Below are 20,955 nucleotides of genomic sequence, written 5' to 3'. Positions count from 1 at the left end.
CATGGGGACCCCTGACGAGGCAAAGTAAAATCTGATCTACAGCTTTACCTAGCAGTCAGGTGGCATTTAGCTCATGCACTAGAGGCACATGGCTTTAGCACCTAAATTCACCAGTCTAATCCCTCCTGCTAACAACCACGGCCCGTTGGCTTTCCACATGTTTAAGGGAACTAGGCCAGTTTGAACGGTTCATCCCATGTCACAAAATGGTTGCTGTGCAAATCTTTCTTAGCCAATAATTTACACTCAATGCTTCACAAATCCACTGGCCTGCCTCTTAAGCAAGCAGCAAGTTTCTGTCACAGTAGGACAGGGAGAGGAGAGGGGAGTTGTTGTTAAGAGAAGGCTGCACCCTTAGATTTGTCTCAGACAGGTCACCGTGATAGTCTGTAACTTTAAAACCAAAGAGCAGTCCTGTGGCATCTTAGGCTACATCTAGACTGCCACTTTTTGTTGGGAAAAGGTTTGCGTTTTGTTGACCCGGTCGGGAACGCTGGCAGCCCTAGGTATGTGGCTGCTCCATTTCTCCAAGAAGCACCCGTGAGCTTGAGTGTTAGGAATACAGGCAGCAGGCATCTAGGCCCTTGCAAAGTAGCTCAGAACCTTGCTTAAATCATGCCGCTTTCCCCTTTCAGCTCGGCCATTACTCTTCCTCCCAGGCCCCAGTCACCTCCATTTCCAGAAATTTCTCAGGTCTCTTACCTGCTGGCTTGTATTATTTCACACTGTAAAGCAGGGCAACTCAATGCACAGCCTGCAGGTGGGATCCTTTGAACATGGTGTGACGTAGTGGGGGTACTTGCTGGGCTGTGGTGACCCCTGCTGTCTGGAGCAAGACCCAGCAGGGAAAATCTCGCTAGGCAGAGATAAGGCCAAACTTGTCGAACCAGTGGCCAGACACCCCCCATGGAGAGGAACAAAGGAAGGTGAATGCTGCCCTGGACTGGGGGGCAGGGCTGCAAGGGAATTTAGTTGTTACTGGGGGAGAGCATGGAGGAGACAGCCTAGGGAGAGGAGCTGGAGTTTAGGGGCCCAGTCTCCCCCCAACTCAAGGGGGCTTGAGGCATCCTAGCCCAGTTCTGTGACCAGACTACATCTGTGCTGTGCTGTATCCTGGAGAGGCAATAAACTTCCTCTATTCCACTGGCTGGTGCAGTCTGTTTGTGCCATCTCGGGGTGCAGGAGACGGGGAACCCCCAACACGCCGTCACACATGGCCTCCACAGTGGCGAGGTATCTCGCAGGCAGGGTGAGCACTGAAAGATGCAAGCGGACAGGCTGGCTGGAACAGACGGGTACAGGGGGTTTCTAGCCTCCAGGGAGGAGGTGCCGGGAGCGCTGGGACATTGTGGAAAGTGCTTTGTATTCATGCCCACCAATGAGGCAAAAGGGAGGGATAGCTCAGTGGTTTGAGCATTTGCCTGTTAATCCCATGGTTGTGAGTTTAATCCTTGAGGGGGCCATCTAGGGGCAAAATTGGTCAAGGATGGTACTTAGTCCTGCTGTGAGGGCAGGGGACTGGACTTAATGACCTCTCAAGGTCCCTTCCAGCTCTATTGAGATGGTGCATCTCCATAGAAATATGCATATGCAACCACACTTAAGTTGCAGCCCTTGGCATGTACTGTGACTGTCATTAGGGCCCCCTGGGGCTTCCAAAGTTGTGAGTAGCCCTGCTGTAAGGCATCTAGGGCTGCCACTTGCATAAGGTGTTGGAGAAAAACACATCCCTCAAATGCACAGAAATATACCTGTTGCTTTGCTACAACATGTCTTCAAGCCTATAATCCCTTGTTTTTTGTCATATTATTTATTGTTCATTTCACGTGCCCACTGTCGGGGGGAGAGAACGCCTCGCCATGCTGGAAATGGCACGTGCTTGCGCAGGCCTGACAGCTCCAGGAGGGCTGCCTCCGGAGCCGCTTCCCTACGAAAGCTCTGTCAGTCGTCAGTCGTCAGTCGTCCCCGAAACCTCAGGGCTGCTCCCTCAGCCCCAGGACGTGGTTTCCATGTCCGGCTTTTAAACGCCGCTGCTGCAAATCAACGCTGTGCCTGAGAGGATGGAAGCCTGTACAGCTGGAGCAACAGGAGAGGAAAAGATTACAGTTTAAAATGTAAACAAACAAAAAAGGCAAGAAAGGAGGGGTGGGAACCTGGGGCTGCTCTTTTCAGATAACCAAGGCAGCTGCTTGAGTTTGTGGTTTCCTCCCAGCAAACTCCAGGCTGGGAGCCTGCCTGGCCTTTCTGCGGCACTCTTCAAGAGCTGCTCCGCCCCGGAGGAAGGGGAATGCCACCCCTCCCATAGCACAGGGTCTGTGTCGATGCAAGATCCCGCCCCCCCCCCGGGTCCCACAGCAACACAGTGTCAAGACAAGGACTTGCCCTTCCTTGCTCCCTACTTCTCCGTGTGCAAAATGGCACTGGCAGAATCAGGGCTTTTGTTACAGCTGGGGAAGCCAAGGGGCAGACATGCTGGCTAGGGACTCAGCTGAGTGCCTGGGAACTTGGGCTGGTCATGGCAGAGCTTCTTCCAGCCAGGAAACCAGGCTCAGGACATTCCCCTGCCTTGTGACTGACTCATGCCTCGTGCAATGTCACAGCTCAGGACTCTCGATCCCTGGATGTCCACAGAGAGCCTGGAAACACTATCACTCAGAATGGAAAGAGGGTGAAACCCCACTGCTCTAGATCTTCCCTGCCCTACCAGTGTCACTGCCTCCAGGGAGAGTTGAACCTGGGACTATGGGGGGCTTAGCATAGGAGCCTCTACAGCTGGAGCTATAAAGCCAGTTGACGCTCAGCTTAGGCTGTAGAGCTCCGTGGCTCTAATCTCTAGTTGCAAGTGCCACTACATGGGACAGAGAACCACTCTCGGGCTATGTCTACACTTGCAGCTTCCTGTGCAAGAACATCCTGCGCAAGGGTTCTTGTATAAGAAGTCTTGCAAAAGAAAACGCCCACACTGCCATGTGCGAGCTGTGCTTTTGTGCAAGAGCACCCATGGCAGTATGGACCCTCTCTTGTGCAAGAAAGCTCCGACGGCCATTTTAGCTATAGGGGTTTCTTGCGCAAGAAATCCCTGCCGAGCGACCACACTGCCCTCTTGCACAAGAGCTCGTGCACAAGAGGGCTTACGCCTGATAAAAAAGAGCGTAGCTCTTGCACAAGCAGCCCTCTCTTACCACGCAATACTGTAAATTTCCTTGCACAAGAGCAGGTGAGCAGTGTGGGCGCTCGGGGGATCCTTGTGCAAGAACGGCCATACTTGTGCAAGAAGCCGAGAGTGTAGACGTAGCCCCGGTATGTGAGTTACACCAGCAGCAATTCACAGAAACTCGGGCGGCTGGGCTGGGCCTTGTGCAGGCGACCTGTCCCCTTTATGCGTCGCTAGGATGTGGGGGACCAGCTGGGGCTCTTCTGCACAGCTCATGATTTGGGGGTGAGTATCGGAGATGGGGACTGCATTTGTCTCAGCCGTTCAGGTCCTGGCTGTGCTGACAGAGCCGGGGCCTCTTCTCAAGTCAGGCAAGAGCTGAGGCCCAGAGCTTTGGCTCAGAGGTAGGGTTTGGAGGGAAGGGTTTGTTAACTGAGGGGGCAGACTGTGCTCACTCTCTCGCTCTCTCTTTCTGTAACCGTCTCTGTCAAGGGCAGAGCTGACTAGGCAGAGCCCAGCCCTGCACAGGACAAGATTGATAACGGCCCTCATCTCAGGAAAAGCATGAAATCGGCTTGAACAGGCCGTTCCAGACTCCGCCCCCGCGACAGGATTGGTTGGACACGTTTCCTCTCCCACCTCCCCTCAGGGATAAATCAGGTCCCCACACCTGGAGACTGGTATTGCCTGGGGACATGTTCCAGGACAGAGCAGCTCTGGCCTTTCACCTTCCTTCTCTGCCCTGCTGACGCGCCCCTCCAGGTTGCTCTGCAGGTGAAAATCATGGGGAAGCTGCAACTTTGGTTCCTTGTCATCGCTGGTATCTCAGGAGCCCTCGCCCAGGAAGGTAGGGCTGAGCTGGGTGCCCAGGGCTGGGTTAGTAAGGATTGCACATTTGGAGACTTGTTGGCTACGTCTACACTGGCATGTTCTCATACAAAAACTCTTTTGCGGAAGAGTTCTTCTGCAAAAACTCTTCCAGAAGAGAGTGTCTACACTGGCATGTGCTTTTGCACAAGAGATGTGCTTTTGCACAAGAGCATCCATGCCAGTGTGGATGCTCTCTTGCACAAGAAAGCTCTAATGGCCATTTTAACCATAGGGCTTTCTTGCACAAGAAATTCATGTTGCCTGTCTACACTGGCCTCTTCTGGAAGAACTCTTGCGCAAGAGGGCTTATTCCTGAATGGGAGCTTCAGAGTTCTTGCGCAAGAAGCCCTGATTTCATACATTAGAACGTCAGTTTACTTACACAAGAACATGTGACCAGTGTAGACAGGCAGCAAGTTTTTGCGCAAGAGTGGCCGCTTTTGTGTGAGATCGCGCCAGTGTAGACACAGCCCCTATGTCTTGACTTGGCTCAGAGGTGATCTACTAGGGCGGCATTACAGACACAAATGAGAGAAGAGAACAGCACAAGTCTGCCAGGGGCAGGAAAGACCCCCACATTCCATCAGTCACAGGGCAATTGCTGGATGGAGGCCCCGTGCTGCGTTAATTAAAGGTCCTGTGAGTTTCTAATTATTACAGACGTTTTTCTAGTGTAAGGCAGCCCTGCCCCGCATCTGCCAGTGGCTAATGGTGAATGAATCAGTTGCTTTGCGCAAAAACTTTGTGGTTGTCTGTGTGCTAATTGCCAGGCGTGTTATTTGCAAACCCAGTAGAGTCACATACACATCTGGCACCCTAAAGAGGCCAATTTTCCAAATGTGAAAACAACCATGAGCTAAATCGACTGGGAGGGAAAAATTAAAAAGAAAAATGTGAGCAATAATTGGGGGTTGTTTAGAGGCTTTTGTTGGCTTCTCAAAAAAAGCCACCGTTGCCAAAAAGACTGAAAGCACCCTGGATAAAAAGGGAAGGGGAAGCAGAAAGGCACAGGTTTTTAGAACGAGAGTGCAGAGGCGAGCTAGGAGCATGATACTAAAGCTGGGGCAGAGTGGTCTGTCTAACGCCCAGTGTGCCAAAATGCTGTAAGAGCCACGGGCATGCTCATCAGGGCCAGGGTGCTACTAAGCCCACTGGTCAAGGGGACCCCGGAGATGCAATGTCAGACTGGCAGGGACCGACCAGTAGAACTTTCTAATGACTTGCTTTTCACAGTTCTGTGCTCCAAGGTGGCCCCAATTCATCCTAGACTAGGATAATCAGCTTGGAGCTCTGCATCTCCAACACAAAGCTGGGCACTTGCAAGCGTTGCCAAGACATACATGAGTCTCTCTGGGGGTATGTCTATACTACCACCCTAGTTCGAACTAGGGTGGTTAATGTAGGCATCCGAAGTTGCAAATGAAGCCCGGGATTTAAATATCCCGGGCTTCATTTGCACCTTCCCGGGCGCCGCCATTTTTAAATGCCCGTTAGCGCGGACTCCGTGCCCGGTACACGGTAGTTCGGAATAGAGAGCCTAATCCGAACTAACTACTCCGTGCCGCATGTAGCCGCGGGCACGGAGTCCGCGCTAACGGACATTTAAAAATGGCGGCGCCCGGCAAGATGCAAATGAAGCCCGGGATATTTAAATCCCGGGCTTCATCTGCAACTTCGGATGCCTACATTAACCACCCTAGTTCGAACTAGGGTGGTAGTGTAGACATACCCTGGCTCTAAACTTTGGCGCATAGCCTCCCTCTGGGCCAGAGAAGTGAATAGCAAGTGCCCAGTGAGTCAGGGCAGGGAGTATGGCACGGGGGTTTCCAATTGTATTGCAGAGGCAAGTTTATGCCGTGGTCGCTTAGTGGCCCATACGTACAAGAGTTCTGTGTTCTAGGCCTGCCCTTCATATGCTTCTGTGTGTGTTACTACTGAGCCAGACTCTGGTAAGGAGCTGCTTTGGGAAACTTTTCACCCACTGCCTGGGTGTGGTGCAACATTCCTTCAAATTTTTCTGTCTATGTGCAGAATAAATGTTGTTGTGTGCACCAAGGCAAGTGTGGATGTGCACCATCAATAGAAACACATGCTGCCAGCTGCAGGCTGCTGTGGGTGCTCTGCCAACCATCTGGGTGGCATTTGAATATCTCCTGGGTAACCACCCAAATGCACAGCTTACAGGGAACACTGGTGTGGTGTTACAAAACGGTCCCTGTCACAGCTTCCGACCTGTTGCAATTCCTGGCCGTTGGCATTACTTATTGCCCGGGCACAATTTGCTACCTCATGATTCCCCATCTAGCCCCATCACATTCTCTTGCAATGGATGAGGGTCCTGCCTGTCAAAATTGGCTACCCCAGGAGCTCCCTACTGTCAATGTGGGCACAAATAAAGCAAGATGGCAGTGCAGCAGCCTCCTTTGGCAGCTCCGCTCAGCGAACAGGTGGTGCCCTGTGAAGAAGCATGACAATGCTGGAGTGAGTGGCACAGCCAGTGCTGAGACAGGCAGGGCCCCTGGAAGCACGTCACCCCATTTCTCCCCCTCTCTCCCAGCTCCTATCCCTCATCCCTGCTTTTGCCTTTCTGCTCTTCCCCTTGCCTTGCATCCAGCTGTTTGGACAGCAACAGAAAGTTTGGTCTCCTCCACAAATTCTGCCCACCCCTCCCCTTTGATCTGCCTCCTTTCTCTTTCCACCAGACCCCCGCTCCCCCCCCCTTATAGCAGGGAGCAGATTCTGATAGCAGGTGAGCTCAACAGCTTCAGCAGATATTTATTTTACCCCACCTCTCTCAGGCGTCTGCCCCTTCTGCTCCTCCCCCACCCAGCTGGGTGCCCCTTTCCTTCAGGGCTGTATCCCAGGGCTTCTTCACTCCCCCAGGTCACCTCTTTGGCCTCACTAAGCCCACTAGGGGTACGTCTAGACTACTGGCTGTCGACAAAGCTTCTGTTGACAAAGAGCATCTAGACTACATCTAGTTCTGTCGGCAAAGCAAGCCGCTTTGTCGACATGAGAGTGTAGACGCAAAGGACAGGGTAGACACAGTAACGCCTTCTGCCGACAGAACTCTGTCGGCAAAAGGCGTTATTCCTCGAAAAATGAGTTTTACTGCCGTCGACAAAACTGCCAGGTTCTGTCGACGTTATGTCAACAGAACTTGGCAGTAGTGTAGACACAGGTATAGTTTTGTCGACAAAAGTCTACTTTTGTCGACAAAACCCTGTGGCAGAGCACCTACCACCGCCTGCGGCTGGCAGCATCTGTTTCTATTGGTGGTGCACATCCACACTTGCCTTGGTGCACACAACAACATTTATTCTGCATATAGACACGTGACTTCAGGCTTCCACACTGCAGCCCCTCTCTGCCGCCAGCTTCCTGGCTTTATACAACCTTGTCTGCTCCTGCTCAGCTGGGCTCCATCCACAATTGGGACTTGTCCCTCAAGCCTAACTCTCCCTCAGGCGGGTTATCCACTTACTCAGCCCCCTCTGAGACATTAACTCTTTATGGGCTAGTGGGGTGAACACGGCACTGCAGGCAGGTGTTTCTAAACCTCCTGCTTTCTGGGTGACTGGCGGCAGGGATTTGGACAGTGTGGGGGATGGAGGAGGGACTTCTGGGAGTGCTGGCCTACCACTGGTCAAAAAGGGAGTGGCTGGCATGTGTCAATCACTGCACAGCCTGCACTCTGATTGGCTGGGGGGGGAGGATGAGCCCTATACAGTTGGCACTTTGACATGTGAGGGTTACTGAGTCGAGGGGGGTGAGAGTGGAAGGTCCGGGGGGGGAGGGTTGAGGGCCGAGACCGACAAGTCAGAGAGCAAAGCAAGCATTGGAATGAAGAGCAGGGTCTGTAGCAAGGGGGGAGGGGTGACACCTCCACCCCAGGACCGACACCCCACCCAACACCTCTCTCCTCTCTCCCAGACCTGTATCGAAAGGTGTTCGTTTTCCGGAACGACCCCAATGAGGCCTACGTGGTCGTGAAGCCGGAGCCGGAGTGGCCGCTGCAGAACTTCACTGTGTGTCTGAGATCCTATACTGATCTGACCCGGCCGTATGGCCTCTTCTCCTATGCCACTAAAGCCCAGTACAGTGAGATCCTCCTCCTCAAGCCCAAGCCTGGGGAGTACAGACTATATGTAGGGGGGGCGTATGTGACCTTCCGAGTCCCAGAGAACCGCATGGAGTGGGAGCACGTCTGTGCCAGCTGGGAGTCCGCCACGGGCATCGTCGAGTTCTGGGTGAACGGGAAGCCCTTACCCCGGAAGGGGCTGCAAAAAGGCTACTCCATTGGTGCCGAGGCTGTGATCATCCTGGGCCAGGAGCAGGACTCCTTCGGGGGCGGATTTGATTTCTACAATTCTTTCATGGGTGAAATGACTGATGTGTACATGTGGGAACACGGTCTGTCGCCAGGCAAAATGAGGGCTGCCTATCAGTCTCTGACACTGCCCCCTTGCGCCCTGGGCTGGCGGAACTTGCGGTACGAAATAAAAGGGGATGTGGTGGTGAAGCCCAGACTGAGAGACTGATCGTATGAGCACCGGGCTGCTTCGCGCACCGCGCAGCCCCATGGAACTCCCAGGATGCACCATGGTGTCTCAGAAAGAGGGGAGACGGATGCATCCTGGGATATGTAGACCCAGGTCAACAAGGATGTTTGGAACACCAGAATTACCGCTCGTGTGAGCAGGGCTGGACGGAGGCATGGGCGAGCCAGGCAGCTGCCCGGGGCACCAACCGATGGGGGGCACCTGATGGCAGCTGTAAGGGGCGCGTGGCATCCCTTACAGCTGCCATCAGGTGCCGCGCACCCGGCTCCCGCAGCGCCGGCCCACCCGCATCCCCACGGCACTGGCCAGCAATGCCTTTCCCCACATGGTCACGGGGCCCTACACGGCCCGGCGCATGCACCAGCAGCAACAGCCGGGCTGGACTGGGCTGCGCTTGCACCATGCATCCTAGAGGTGGGCCCCAGGCTGCACGCCAGCAGTCGTAGCCGGGCCACGCATGTGTCTTGCGCCCCGGGGGCAAGCCTGCACACCCTAGGGGAACGGGCTCACTCCCCATAGGCAGGCCCGCAGATGTGCCGTGCGCCCAGGGGCAGCACTGCGCACCCGTGCCCAGGGCGTCAGAATACCTTGGGCCGGCCCTGCGTGTGAGACACGTGGCTTCCTCCCCTGGGGGCAGGTCCCGGGATGGGTCAGTGGAATTCAGGATGGGGATGGATGTAGTAAGAAAAAAGCCTGAAACATCAGCCCATAAATCACAGTCCTGGTGTGAGGCCTGAAGCCTAGGCAACAATGGTCAAGACTTTGCTAATATAAAGCTACAAGAAAGAGGCAGCTCTAGCTCACAGAATGTGGCAAGAACAGGGCTGATAGTCAGAAACACAGTCTACACTAGGGAATTATTTTGAAATAATCCCCCTTATTTTGAAATAATAAGTGAAGTGTCCACACTACCAAGCCCATTATTTCGAAATAACGGGCTGGTTATTTCAAAATCTGTAGTCTTGCTTTCCTCAGGGACTCTAAATCAAGGTAGCACGTCCACAATAATGGAGCCTGCCTGGGACTAATTTCGAGGCTCCCACCTCGAACATGCTATTTGGACGTTAGGAATTATTAAGAAAGGGATAGAAAATAAGACAAAGAATATCTTCGGGTACGTCTACACTACAGCGCTAATTCGAACTAACATAGTTCGAATTAGTTAATTCAAACTAAGCTAATTCGAACTAACACGTCTAGAACTAAAAACTAGTTCGAATTAGTGTTTTGCTAATTCGAACTAGCATGTCCACATTAAGTGGACCCTGAACCGGGCTTAAAGATGGCCGGAAGCAGTGCCGGCAGGGCATCAGAGGAGGACTTAGAGCGTGGAGATGCTGTCTCAGGCTAGCCGAGGGCTGCGCTTAAAGGGTCCCGACCCCCACCCCGGACAGACAGTTCTAAGGGATGCCCCGCTTGCAAAGCAGTCCTGGCTTGGATTGTCCGGAGTACCCACACTGGGCACATCACAGCACTCGGCCATCAGACCGGCTGCACTTGCCGCAGGCTGCCATCTTGTGAGAGGGGGCAATTGGAGGGCTGCAGGAGAGCTTCCATCCCCAGAAGCCCGCAGAGCCAGCCCAGTCCTCCCCATCGGGGGCTCGTACCCCATTCCTCCCTCACCTCCTTCCACTTACCCTTCCCTAACCCCTTTTCCTCATGTACAAAATAAAGGACAATTGTGTTCAAAAATGGAATCTGTCTTTATTGAACAAAACTGGGGGAGACTAGGAAAAGGAGGTGGGAGAGGGGAAGAGAGAGGGTAGGAGGGGGTAGGGCAACTATAATGATCAGGGGTTGGGAACAGGTCCCATATGAAGAGAGGCTAAAGAGACTGGGACTTCTCAGCTTAGAAAAGAGGAGACGGAGGGGGGACAGGATAGAGGTCTCTAAAAGCAGGAGTTGGGTGGAGAGGGTGCATACAGAAAAGTTCTTCATTAGTTCCCATAAAGAAGGACTAGAGGACACCAAAGGAAAGGAATGGGTAGCAGGCTTCAAACTAGTAACAGAAAGTTGTTCTTCACAAAGCAAAGAGTCAACCTGTGGAACTCCTTGCTGCAGGAGGCTCTGAAGGCTACAACTAGAACAGAGTTTAAAGGGACGTGAGATCAAGTCATGGAGGTTGGGTCCATGGAGTGGTATTAGCCAGGGGGTAGGAGTGGTGTCCCTGCCCAAGGTTTGTGGAAGGCTGGAGAGGGATGGCACGAGACAAATGGCTTGGTCACTGTCTTCGGTCCATCCCCTCCAGGGTCCCTAGGGTTGGCCGCTGTTGGCAGACAGGCTACTGGGCTAGATGGACCTTTGGTCTGACCCAGGACGGCCATTGTAAGCTCAGGGCTCAGGGTCGGGGGTCTCAGTGGACCCCCTTGATTTTCATGCACACCTGCTCCTGGGTGGCCAGGCTGGCAGCTCTCCTTCCCTAGCCGGCCACTTTCCTGTGCCTAGTGCGGAGATCGTGGACGAGGTCCACGATGTCCGCACTAGCCCAGGCGGGTGCCCGCCTCTTGCGGTCCCGGGCAAGCTCCCGGGAACCGCCAGCCTGGTCCCGGGAAGAGGCGGAGGGCTGGGGGGCATCAGGTGGGTGGCTCGATCCGTGCCAGGTATAGGGTCTGCTGGCTGGGTTCTGGCAGGCTTGCACCTGGCACGGGCACCGTAGCCAGCCCGTGCCCCTTTAAGGAGTCCGGGGCCGGGAGGGGGGCAGACGAGTTTCCCTGGTGTTGGCCAGAGTGGCCACCAGGGAAACCTGGGGAGGGCTAGCCTCCCACTAGTTCAAATTAAGGGTCTACACAGCCCTTAATTCGAACTAGTAAGGATGAGGATTACCTAGCTCGAACTAAGCGCTCCGTTAGTTCGAATTACGTTCGAACTAACGGAGCGCTAGTGTAGCGCCTATGAAAGTTAGTTTGAACTAACGGACGTTAGTTCAAACTAACTTTGTAGTGTAGACATACCCTTCCTGCCTCTGTATAAAACTATGGTATACCCCCATCTTGAATACTGTGTACAGATGTGGTCTCCTCACCTCAAAAAAGATATTTTGGCCTTAAAAAGGGTTCAGAATAGGGCAACTAAAATGATTAGGGGTTTGGAACGGGTCCCATATGAAGAGAGGTTAAAGCAACTGGGACTTTTCAGTTTAGAAAAGAGGAGACTAAGGGGAGATATGATAGAGGTCTATAAAATCATGAGTGGTGTGGAGAGGGTGAATAAAGAAAAGTTATTTATTGGTTCCCATAATAGAAGAACTAGAGAACACCAAATGAAGTTAATAGGTAGCAGGTTTAAAACTAACAAAAGAAAGTTCTTCTTCACACAGCGCGTAGTCAGCCTGTGGAACTCCTTGCCAGAGGAGGCTGTGAAGGCTAGGACTATAACAGAGTTTAAAGAGAAGCTAGATAATTTCATGGAGGTTAGGTCCATAAAAGGCTATTAGCCAGGGCATAGAAATGGTGTCCCTGGCCTCTGTTTGTCAGAGACTAGAGAAGGATGACAGGAGACAAATCACCTGATCATTGTCTTCGGTCCACCCCCTCTGGTGCTGGCCACTGTCAGCAGACAGGCTACTGGGCTAGATGGACCTTTGGTCTGACCCAGAACAGCTGTTCTTATGTTATTTCTGGTGTTATTAAATCTAATTTAGTTATTTCAAAATAATTTCCTAGTGCAGACATGCCCTCTTACCTAAGAGATACCAGGCACAAGCTGTACGCACATTCCAGAGGGATGATAGCCCATGTTCCCTCTAATATTTTCCATCCATGAGTGGAGTGAGTTTTGTCTAATATTAAGGTCAAATGCGCGCTTATTTGTATGTGTGCAATGACGATTCATATTTAAACATGAGTCTTGTTACTGCTGTAAAAATAACTTTTTATAAATGTTATTAGTTTCTACATCATACATCAGTATGAAACACAACTTTAACCCTATCTCCCTGAGTCCACGTATTTTCCTTAATGTGAGTGTTTTCATTAAAGTTCATTTGACAAATACTGCTGTTAGATTTCCTCAACTGTGAAATGTTTCAAAACAAAGAAAACAACTTTGGTCCAAGTCCTACATGTATCACAAATGCAAGTCTCAGTTTCCTCTCCACTGCAGAGGGTTTACTTTAATTCTTGTCACTATCAAAATGTTTACAGGAGAGCTACAAGGTGGTGTAGAAATTTGTCTTTAAAATAGACCATTGCATTTTATAGAATACAGATATAGAAAACAAAGCAAATATACAAGTGCACTCCCTATGACATCTCAGATACAACTTAAGGAAAGGGGCAACATGAGTTGAATGTTGTACTATACAAAAGACACACGTGTAGCATTTAGCCACTGGGCTGCAGAAGCAGTAGTGCTTAGCAATACTACACCACAAGGAAATCCCGAAGGGCCTGGTGCGCTGGGCAACCTGGTATAGCATGATAAGCTCACTTGCGCCTGGCTTGTTTTGCAAGGTATTTTTAGGGCCATGGGTCGCTTCAAAATGCTCTTTGAAGTAGAGTTTGAGGTAAATTGTTTATTTGTTTCAACACAGTAGAAAAAAATATGAGTTAGAAGAAAAACCCACCAGTTAATGGAAGTCTTAGAATCAGATGGCCCACATCACCCATCTACAGGTGGGTTTTTGTTTGTTTGTTTGTTTGTTTTTTTACTTTCGTCTGCTCAAACACTTCTCATATTGTGGTCAGACTGAATGGTAAATAGGCAGTCCAGACCTGAGTGTGGGCCACCCTTTTTACTCCAGTGTCTCCCCTGGGAGTACTCCCACTGACAAAAGTTGTGTCATAAGATATTATATAATAAGCAATTAAGTGAAAAGGCCTTTGGTCAAAACCAAACCTATAAAATATACTTTGGACAAAAACAAACCAGTAAACTATACATAGAAGAGAGTCTTACTGCAATCATACCTTGCAAGCTTTTTACGCACATAATGTGCTACCCAAGCACCACAGCCCCAGCCCCAGCCCTGGCCCTGGCCCCAGGAACAGCTGACACATGGCCACGGCCATTGTCCCGGCCCCAGGAGCAGCTAACACTTGGCCACCACTGTGGTCCTGACCCCAGGAGCAGCTGACACATGGCCATGGTCCCAGCACCAGGAGCAGCTGACACATGGCCACAGCCGTGGTCCTGGTCCCAGGAGCAGCTGCACCCCAGCCCCAGCTCCAGCCTAGCAACCGCCACATGGCCCGCCCTGGCTGCAGCTCCAACCCAAGGGAAGGGCTGAAACTGGGGCCAGGATCACATGGTGGCTGCCCTGCTGCTCCCAGGGCGGGGCCGTGTGGCAAGCGGCTGCCTCATGTGCTGGTACCTGGCTCCAGCCCCAGCACTCAGGGTAGCTGCCCGCCAACCTGCCCCACCCTGGGAGCAGCCAAGCAGCCACCATGTGGTCCTAGCCCCCCACACTCCCATCAGGCCCGTTACCATTCCCTGGCATGTCCGAGGAAGGTGGGTGCTGCGGGTGCACACCCTAGAAGGAACTTAGATGATAACAGAACACCCCATTAGGAGACATCTCGGTGCCAACACCCCCCTTCCTACACACACACACAGATAACAGGAACATCCTGACCCAGGTTCAGGGCAGGGTCCAGCGTGACAGCAGGATGGATAGCCTTGTTCGGAGCAAACCATCAGGCACTAGGCACATCAGAGGGTGGCAACCTGATACATCGGGAGTGATGCGTAACTTGTTTGTATCTGTGCATAAAGACGTGTCTCAGAGGGACGTGTCCTTGTCCAGTCTGGGGGGCAGTGGAAAATCCCACCCCTGACTGAGCTGAGTCCATTGCTGGGGGTGCATATGCAGAGTGGTTCAGTAGAATGTGCTGAAAGCTATTCCTGTGCTTCGTTTGACAATGAACCTGGCCAGCTGCATCTTTGGGGGTTCTCGCGGAGTCTGCAGCGCTGCACCCCCTCAGCATACAGGAGGCGCACCCGCACACAGCTGAATGGCTTTCACCACTGGCCAAAGCAAGATTTTTGTCAGGACCCCAGCAGGTATCGGGCTGAAGGAGGTGGGGAGTGAGTGCCTGGGGAGGCAAGTCCCAGGGATGGCTGCAGGGAGTGATAGGTATTGGGAGGGGAGGTGGTTCCTATGGTGAGGAGAAAGCAAGATTCAGGGTTGGGGGGCACATTTGGGGGATCAGGCCATAGGCTAGTCTGGGAAGGTGGTGGATGTCTGAGTGTGGGGCATGGTTCTGGGCTGATGGGAGTATGGGTAAGGGGATTAGAGGAGCAGCAGGTCCCAGGCTGGGCTGGAAGGGGTAATGTGTCACGAGGAGCCAGTGGGCAGTGCTGGGAACAACTATGTGTGTAGCATTAAAGCCAGCCCCCGCTCACAGACACTGGCCTCTAGCTATTTTCTTTGGCTGCCCTGTCACAATGTGCAGCCCCTGCCTGCCCTCACCCTCTCCTCTAGGGTCAGCAAGTTCTGATGGATGGGGCATGCCCATCATGCTTTGCTGCCTCTCCTTTTGCCCAGGGGATAGCCGAGTGAGTTGGATGGGGTTAGTCTGTCCCAGTTTGCTCCCTCTACCTTTCCCCATCCTCTGGTCTGGGACGTGGCCGGTTGTGAAGGATGGGGGCACCTAGAATGTGCTCCCATTCTGAAATCTCTCGTGGACATTGGGACACAAATGAAAAAAGGCATTTCTGTCTTTTGGAAAAGCATCCTGCGCCGTTAACCCTGCGGGCCATTGTCCAGAGTCCTGACTTACAAGGCTGTGTGTTTCTCGTGGGCCCTGGTCACGTGCTCTCTCCTGACACCTAGTGGTGAGCTGAGGGAAGGCTCTGGGAGTAGACTATTTGCATGGAGATGCCTACGCAGCCCAGGTGTGCATGAGATGGCGTGCTTTGCCACCATGATCCATTTTGGCTCCTTTGGGGTTGCAAATCATGCTGGCCTTTGAATACCGAGGCAATGAAATGTGGTTACCCCGTCATGGGAAGCAGCAGAACTGTGCATAGCATACCCTGTTGGAGGGGTCACCCTCACTCACTAAGCAATAGGGCGGGATGCCAAAGCCATGTGAAAGGTGGGGGGGGGGATTTTTTTTATGTATGGGAAGACTTAGGCACCGGTGGTGGTCCAGGACATTGCATAAGTCAGGGAGGAGCTGCCTGGCCTGGGGCACTACTCTGGGAAGGGGTTTGAGCTGTGGCGGGTCCCCTCTGCCTATTTTTGACCCTGCTGCAGGTGGACACCCCTTCTGCCCCCCTTTCTGTGTTCCCTGGCTGCCAACTGCCAGGGCATCACCTGCACTCAACCCCAGTGCCCTCACCCACTGTCACAAACCCATGCCCTGGCCGGGGGCAACTAGGGTCTGCGTGAGGAAGGGGGGCAGGGAGGGCCATCCAGAGAAGAAGAGGAGGCATTTGGGGCACTCCATTCAGCAGTTAACATTTTGGTGAGGGAATTGGGGGAGCAGGGCACCTCCTGAGTGCTACCACGAGCCACCTATGAGCCGGGGCAGTGGAGTGCTGTGGTGGCTGTTCCCATGCCTGGGACACTGCGCTGACCAGGTGCTGCACTCAGTGAGTAGGGGCCTGGGAGCTCTGGCAATGGCTCGGGGGGTGGGCAGCCAGGTCGGGTCCCTGCAGAAGGAGCGAGGCCTCTGGGGGCCGAAGCAATGCGCTGGCCCATGAGACTGCCGCAGTGAAGACAAGAGGCAGGGGAGGGCAGGGATGCCGGGGCGAGACAGGGCACAGGCAATGCCAGGAGGGAACCAGAGCTGCCAGGCTATTGCTGGGCAAGCAGGCTGCAAGGCTGGCACAGAATGCCACAGGGGGACATTTACAACTTGTCCCCCCAGGGAGGGGGTGTCATGTTTCAGGCCCTGCCTGCCAGGGTTGGGCTCACCCCCTGCTTTCTTTACACTCCCCCTCCCCTTTGGGCTCACTTCTCCCTCCGGGTGACAGAAAATACCCCTGGAGCATGGCTGGGACGCAGGTGGCTGCATCTCTGGAGCAATTGGACCGACGAGCAGGAGCGAAAGCGTGTGCACCTCACTCGGTCCAGAGCCGAGGCCCGGCCTGGCCCAGCCGCGGGCTGCTGCTGGCTGGACACACAGAGCTGCAGACACGAGGGACTGGTCTATAAATAGGTGCTTGGCATAGTGGAAATGTGAGTCCGCTCTTGCTCCCGAGTCCTGCTTTCGAAGAGGTTTCTCACACCAGCTCCCCACGCCTTGAGATGGGACTGAACCATGACTGGCCATGGGACTTCATTCTAATCTCCAGATGCTAGAATTTGGGGTGTGAATGTGGAGTGAGTGGGGTGTGTATTGTAATCAATAAAAGGGATGTAGAGTATTATACGCCAACACTGTGTCCAGTAACTGCCTGCTGCTCCATCCCACAAAGAGACCTCCAGGAAAAGCCTAATACAATTACAGCCAGTGTTCCCTATCAGCTGTGCCCTTGTGCAGTCACTCAGGGGAGATTCAACTGCTGCCCAGATGATTGACAGAGCACCCACAGATAGGCTTTGTGTTACTCTTGGTGGTGCACATTTGCACATGCACCTAAAATTATTCTGCACGTGGCTGGAAAAGACATGGGGGAACACTGGCCACAGTCACCGACAGCTGGAGCCAAAGTCATGGAGGTCTGGTAGGATCACAGACTAAATCGTATCCTCATGCACAGCCCAGAATGGGGGCACGAGAGCTGCTGGCTCAAGTGGGCTTGGAGAGATGCTGTCCTGCCCTAGCACTGGGAGGAGTGGTTTGGTGGCACTGTCCTTTCTGACAGAGCACCTACTCCCTGCAGTGCCTGCCAGGCTGGGGCGAGCAAGTGAGGGAGCCAGGTCCCTAGGAATGTTACATAAGAAGAGTCACCTAGGGTCAGGCCAAAGTCTCCTGTCATCCAACAGCCGCCAATGGCAGGTGCCCAGGAAGGAAGGAATAGTTGAGGGAATCATCAAGTGGTTTTTCCCCTGTCGCCTATTCCCAGCTTGCCTGCCTCCTGCAGCAGCAATCCCGCATCTGGGGCTTGCCTGCCTGTGGGCCGGTTTCAGGCAGGGCAGTCAGAGCAGTGAAACCAGCACTGCATTCAGGCTGGGTGTGACGGGCATATCTAGTGTTTGAAGGTCGTAGTCAAATATGTGAGCTCCTCAAAAATCAGTCTCACGTGTATCTGAGACCTCTTCCCTCCCCGCCCCCCCCCCCCAAGGATGTGGGCTGACAGTAAGTATACTCTCATCCTCTATCTCTTTACTGATTGCACCTGCCTCAGCCTTTCCAGGTTTTTGTCCTGGAGCGATGGCAGTCGAACTGGCCTATAATTTCCTGACTCACACCGTTTACCATATTTTAATCTTGGCATCTTTCTTTTGCCAGCCCTCTGCAACTTCCCCATTGATCCAAGAGTCCGTCACTTTCAGCATTCATACTCAGAGCCCCTGGGTCAATTCTTGCAATACACTTGGGTGTGAGTGATCTGCAATTGTCAACTTCAAAATGTTTAACATTAATACCCGCTGGGTGACAGCCTCTGTAGCCAGTCATGGGAGAGAAAGTATGAACTGATCACTGACAGAGATGGAAATGTCTCCCGGGCTCCTTCCCGTATGGAACGGAAATATTTTACTGAACACGTCTCCATCCCCTTTCCTGCAATCACAGCTGCGAGTGTTGCAATACTGGAGCTGGATGAAAACCGGGATTTTGTTTATGCCTAATAGATTAAAGAATTGTCCTTAACATACTGGCCATCAACATGTCTCCATCTGGGTTTATTCTGCGGGTGAAGAAAACAGAGGGCTTTAGCCTCTTGGGAGCCGTGGCCCAGACTGGTAGGACAGAGCTGGCTGTGCCAGGATGGGGGCCAAGCCCTGGCTGTAGACAGGGAGGACAGAGTTTGTGCTTTTGCAGGCAGAGAGCAACTAAATCCCCAGTCCTCTAGAAGGCAGGCGGATCACATTTTCTGGCCAACCTCCATCCAGCTCCCACCCATAATGCCTGATAATGGCTCTGTCCTGGGTAGTTTTGGGCCAGGGCTCACTTCCCTGGTGTTCAGCATTTCTCCCCGTTGGATCTTAGCATCCACCTCGAGATGGTGGGGCCTGCTGGCAGTTGCAGGGCAGGGGCTCAAGGCCTTTCCAGACAAGGCCCCCTCTGTCCCAGAGACTGTGGCACCGAAGCATGGGGGGCAGAGGAAGGGCTGGGAAGGCAGCACACACCTGCTGGAGGGCTGCACGTGGGTTGCCCTCAGGGTGAGGCCAAGAGACATTTACTGAGTGTAATGAGCAAGCAGCAGGGTCCTCCCATACCTGCCTGTAGGGGGCGCTGTGACCACACAGGTGTCCGACGGCTGCCACCATACGGGGGGGGGGGGGGGTATGTGGGAAGCGTTGCGACCGCTCAGAGAGATTTGGGGGCTGGTGTGACAACAGGGAGGATCTGCTGGAGCCGCTGCGAGAGCGCAATGAGATTTGGGGGCACCGCGACAGCGCAGAGGATCTGTTGGGGGCACAGATTGGATGGGGGGGCCATTCTGGCCAGCAACAGGGTTCCTCCTAGCAGTGGCAGGCAGTGTTTAGGGGGGCTTGGGTGGGGACGGGGCTTGTCCTGTAAGGGGACCTGCTACAGAAAGGAACGGGGTTGCCAGTTTCTCACAACAGGGTCCTAAGATGCTCCTGGTCAAACTGATGGTCTTAAAGGCCTCCCCATCACAGGGTGAGGAGAGCTGAGGGGATGGGGAGGGTGCCTCCGGGCTCAGCTGCCCTCTGCAGGGACATCACAACAAAGGCACTGCTCAGCTGGGGGATGGGCCGGGACTTTTCTGCCCCAAGATGGCACCGCATGGGGCTTTCCCTGGGGGGACGAGGGGGACGGGGAGCAAAGCAGAGCAAAGCAGCTGAACACGCGGGCAGCGAACAGCCCAGACGCGTCTGGGCTGTCAGCTGGCCGCGTGTTCCACCTCTTTGCTTCCTCTCCCTGGTCTGCTGGAGACCAGGGAGAGGAAATGCCCCGTTCGTAACTGTGGATCCGACATAAGTCGGATCCGCGTAACTCGGGGACTGCCTGTATTTTGAATTACATATGAGGGGGCACCATAATTTTTTCAGTGCTTAGGGCCTCTAAAGGTCTTAATCTGGCCCTGGTCTCCACCCACCCCCACGCTAGAAGTCTTATGGGGCATCATTAAGCAGCTACAACCCATGGGTATCATGTCCTGAAAGAAATCTTTCCCTCCACTTCCTTTTGGCCCACACAGAAGCCCACAACCTCGCCAAGCTCATCATCAGATGCAAACTCCCCTCCAAGCAGGACCCACCAGGAGCACCAGACATGGTGCGAACAACAGATACCAAACCAGCAGGCCTAGCTCCAAGGGTCCTTCACAGAACAGGTGCTTCACCACAGCGAGGGTGCTAAATGCCCCCATGAGAAAAACCCAGGAAAACAGACCAATGACAGACACCCTAGCACCCTGGGGCAAACATGTCACAAAATGCTCACTCTATTGCTGACCTCTCAGTCCTGGTCTTCATAGGAAACCTGCACACTCCCCAATGGACCAGTCTGGGAGCACAAATTCGTTACTTTGATAGACACCAGAAGTCAGGGGCTTAATGAAGACACTGAATTTATGGCTCATTTAACAACTTGCAATCCACTAGCCTCCCCCACCCTCTTTCCCTAACATCCGCAGAGGGGTTAACTGCCCTGTTCATCTTGAATGGTTTCCCACAATATGTTAACTCCTCATGCCCAACTGGCTGCCCTGCTTTGCATTTGGCTGTAATACTCAGACTGCCTTCCCGGGAGCTAAAGACTTCTGTGGAAGCTCCAAAGCTTGTCCTTCTTAACAGAAGTGGTCAGGTAAACAATATTACCTCACCCTCCTTGTCTCTCTAACATCCTGGGACTAACGTGGCTACAGCAACATTGCTAAGAACTAGATGTCCAACATGATAAGCCCAGTTAGAGCCCTTGAATGGAAATACAGAAATATTTGTTTTTGAATATAAATATGCTTCATGCAAAACAGGTCAAATATCAGATCAGTCAAGAGCCTGAGCTCCCCTGAGTGTGCATATATTTTCAAGTGTGTGCTTTGTACCTGAAGCTAGAAATATGAAATGCAAACTTGCTTACTTGTAGTGAGAACCGTTAGTGGTGCTTCAAGGATTAATGGTCCCATGCTCAAAGCAATGATCTGGGAATGGCTTTGTTTGTCTTATAAACTAAAACTGTAGTTGGTCTTACAAAGACATGTGATCATGCCACTTGCTGATGGAATCCATCTTCAATCTAGCTTTTTCCCATGGGAAGGGGGAGAGAAAAATAAGGGTTCCCGCCCTGGGGCAATTCTGTTTTAGGAATGGGATGCAATCAATGTCATCTTCATCTTGGATTTTGA

The 20,955-nt window shown here is 52.9% G+C and overlaps 1 protein-coding gene across 2 annotated transcripts; it reads left to right on the top strand.

Moving 5' to 3' along the window:
- Positions 1-1,217: 1,217 nt before the first annotated feature.
- Positions 1,218-10,232, top strand: LOC102445132 (serum amyloid P-component-like). 2 transcript variants are annotated; one of them, XM_075907123.2, is made up of 3 exons: positions 1,218-2,114; positions 3,647-4,001; positions 7,958-10,232. In XM_075907123.2, the coding sequence occupies exons 2-3, from the start codon at positions 3,938-3,940 to the stop codon at positions 8,563-8,565; spliced, it is 672 nt and encodes a 223-aa protein (XP_075763238.2). In that variant the 5' UTR covers positions 1,218-2,114; positions 3,647-3,937; the 3' UTR covers positions 8,566-10,232. The 2 variants fall into 2 exon arrangements, with proteins under 2 accessions (XP_075763238.2, XP_075763237.2); XM_075907122.2 differs by lacking the exon at positions 1,218-2,114 and having other exon boundaries at positions 3,270-4,001.
- Positions 10,233-20,955: the final 10,723 nt, after the last annotated feature.

The sequence above is a fragment of the Pelodiscus sinensis genome, chromosome 22 (assembly GCF_052426305.1).
Source record: "Pelodiscus sinensis isolate ZL-2025 chromosome 22, ASM5242630v1, whole genome shotgun sequence".
Classification (NCBI taxonomy): Eukaryota; Metazoa; Chordata; order Testudines; family Trionychidae; genus Pelodiscus; species Pelodiscus sinensis.
The sequence above is the reverse complement of the archived record's forward strand: the minus strand, read 5'-3'. Positions and strand labels throughout refer to the sequence as shown.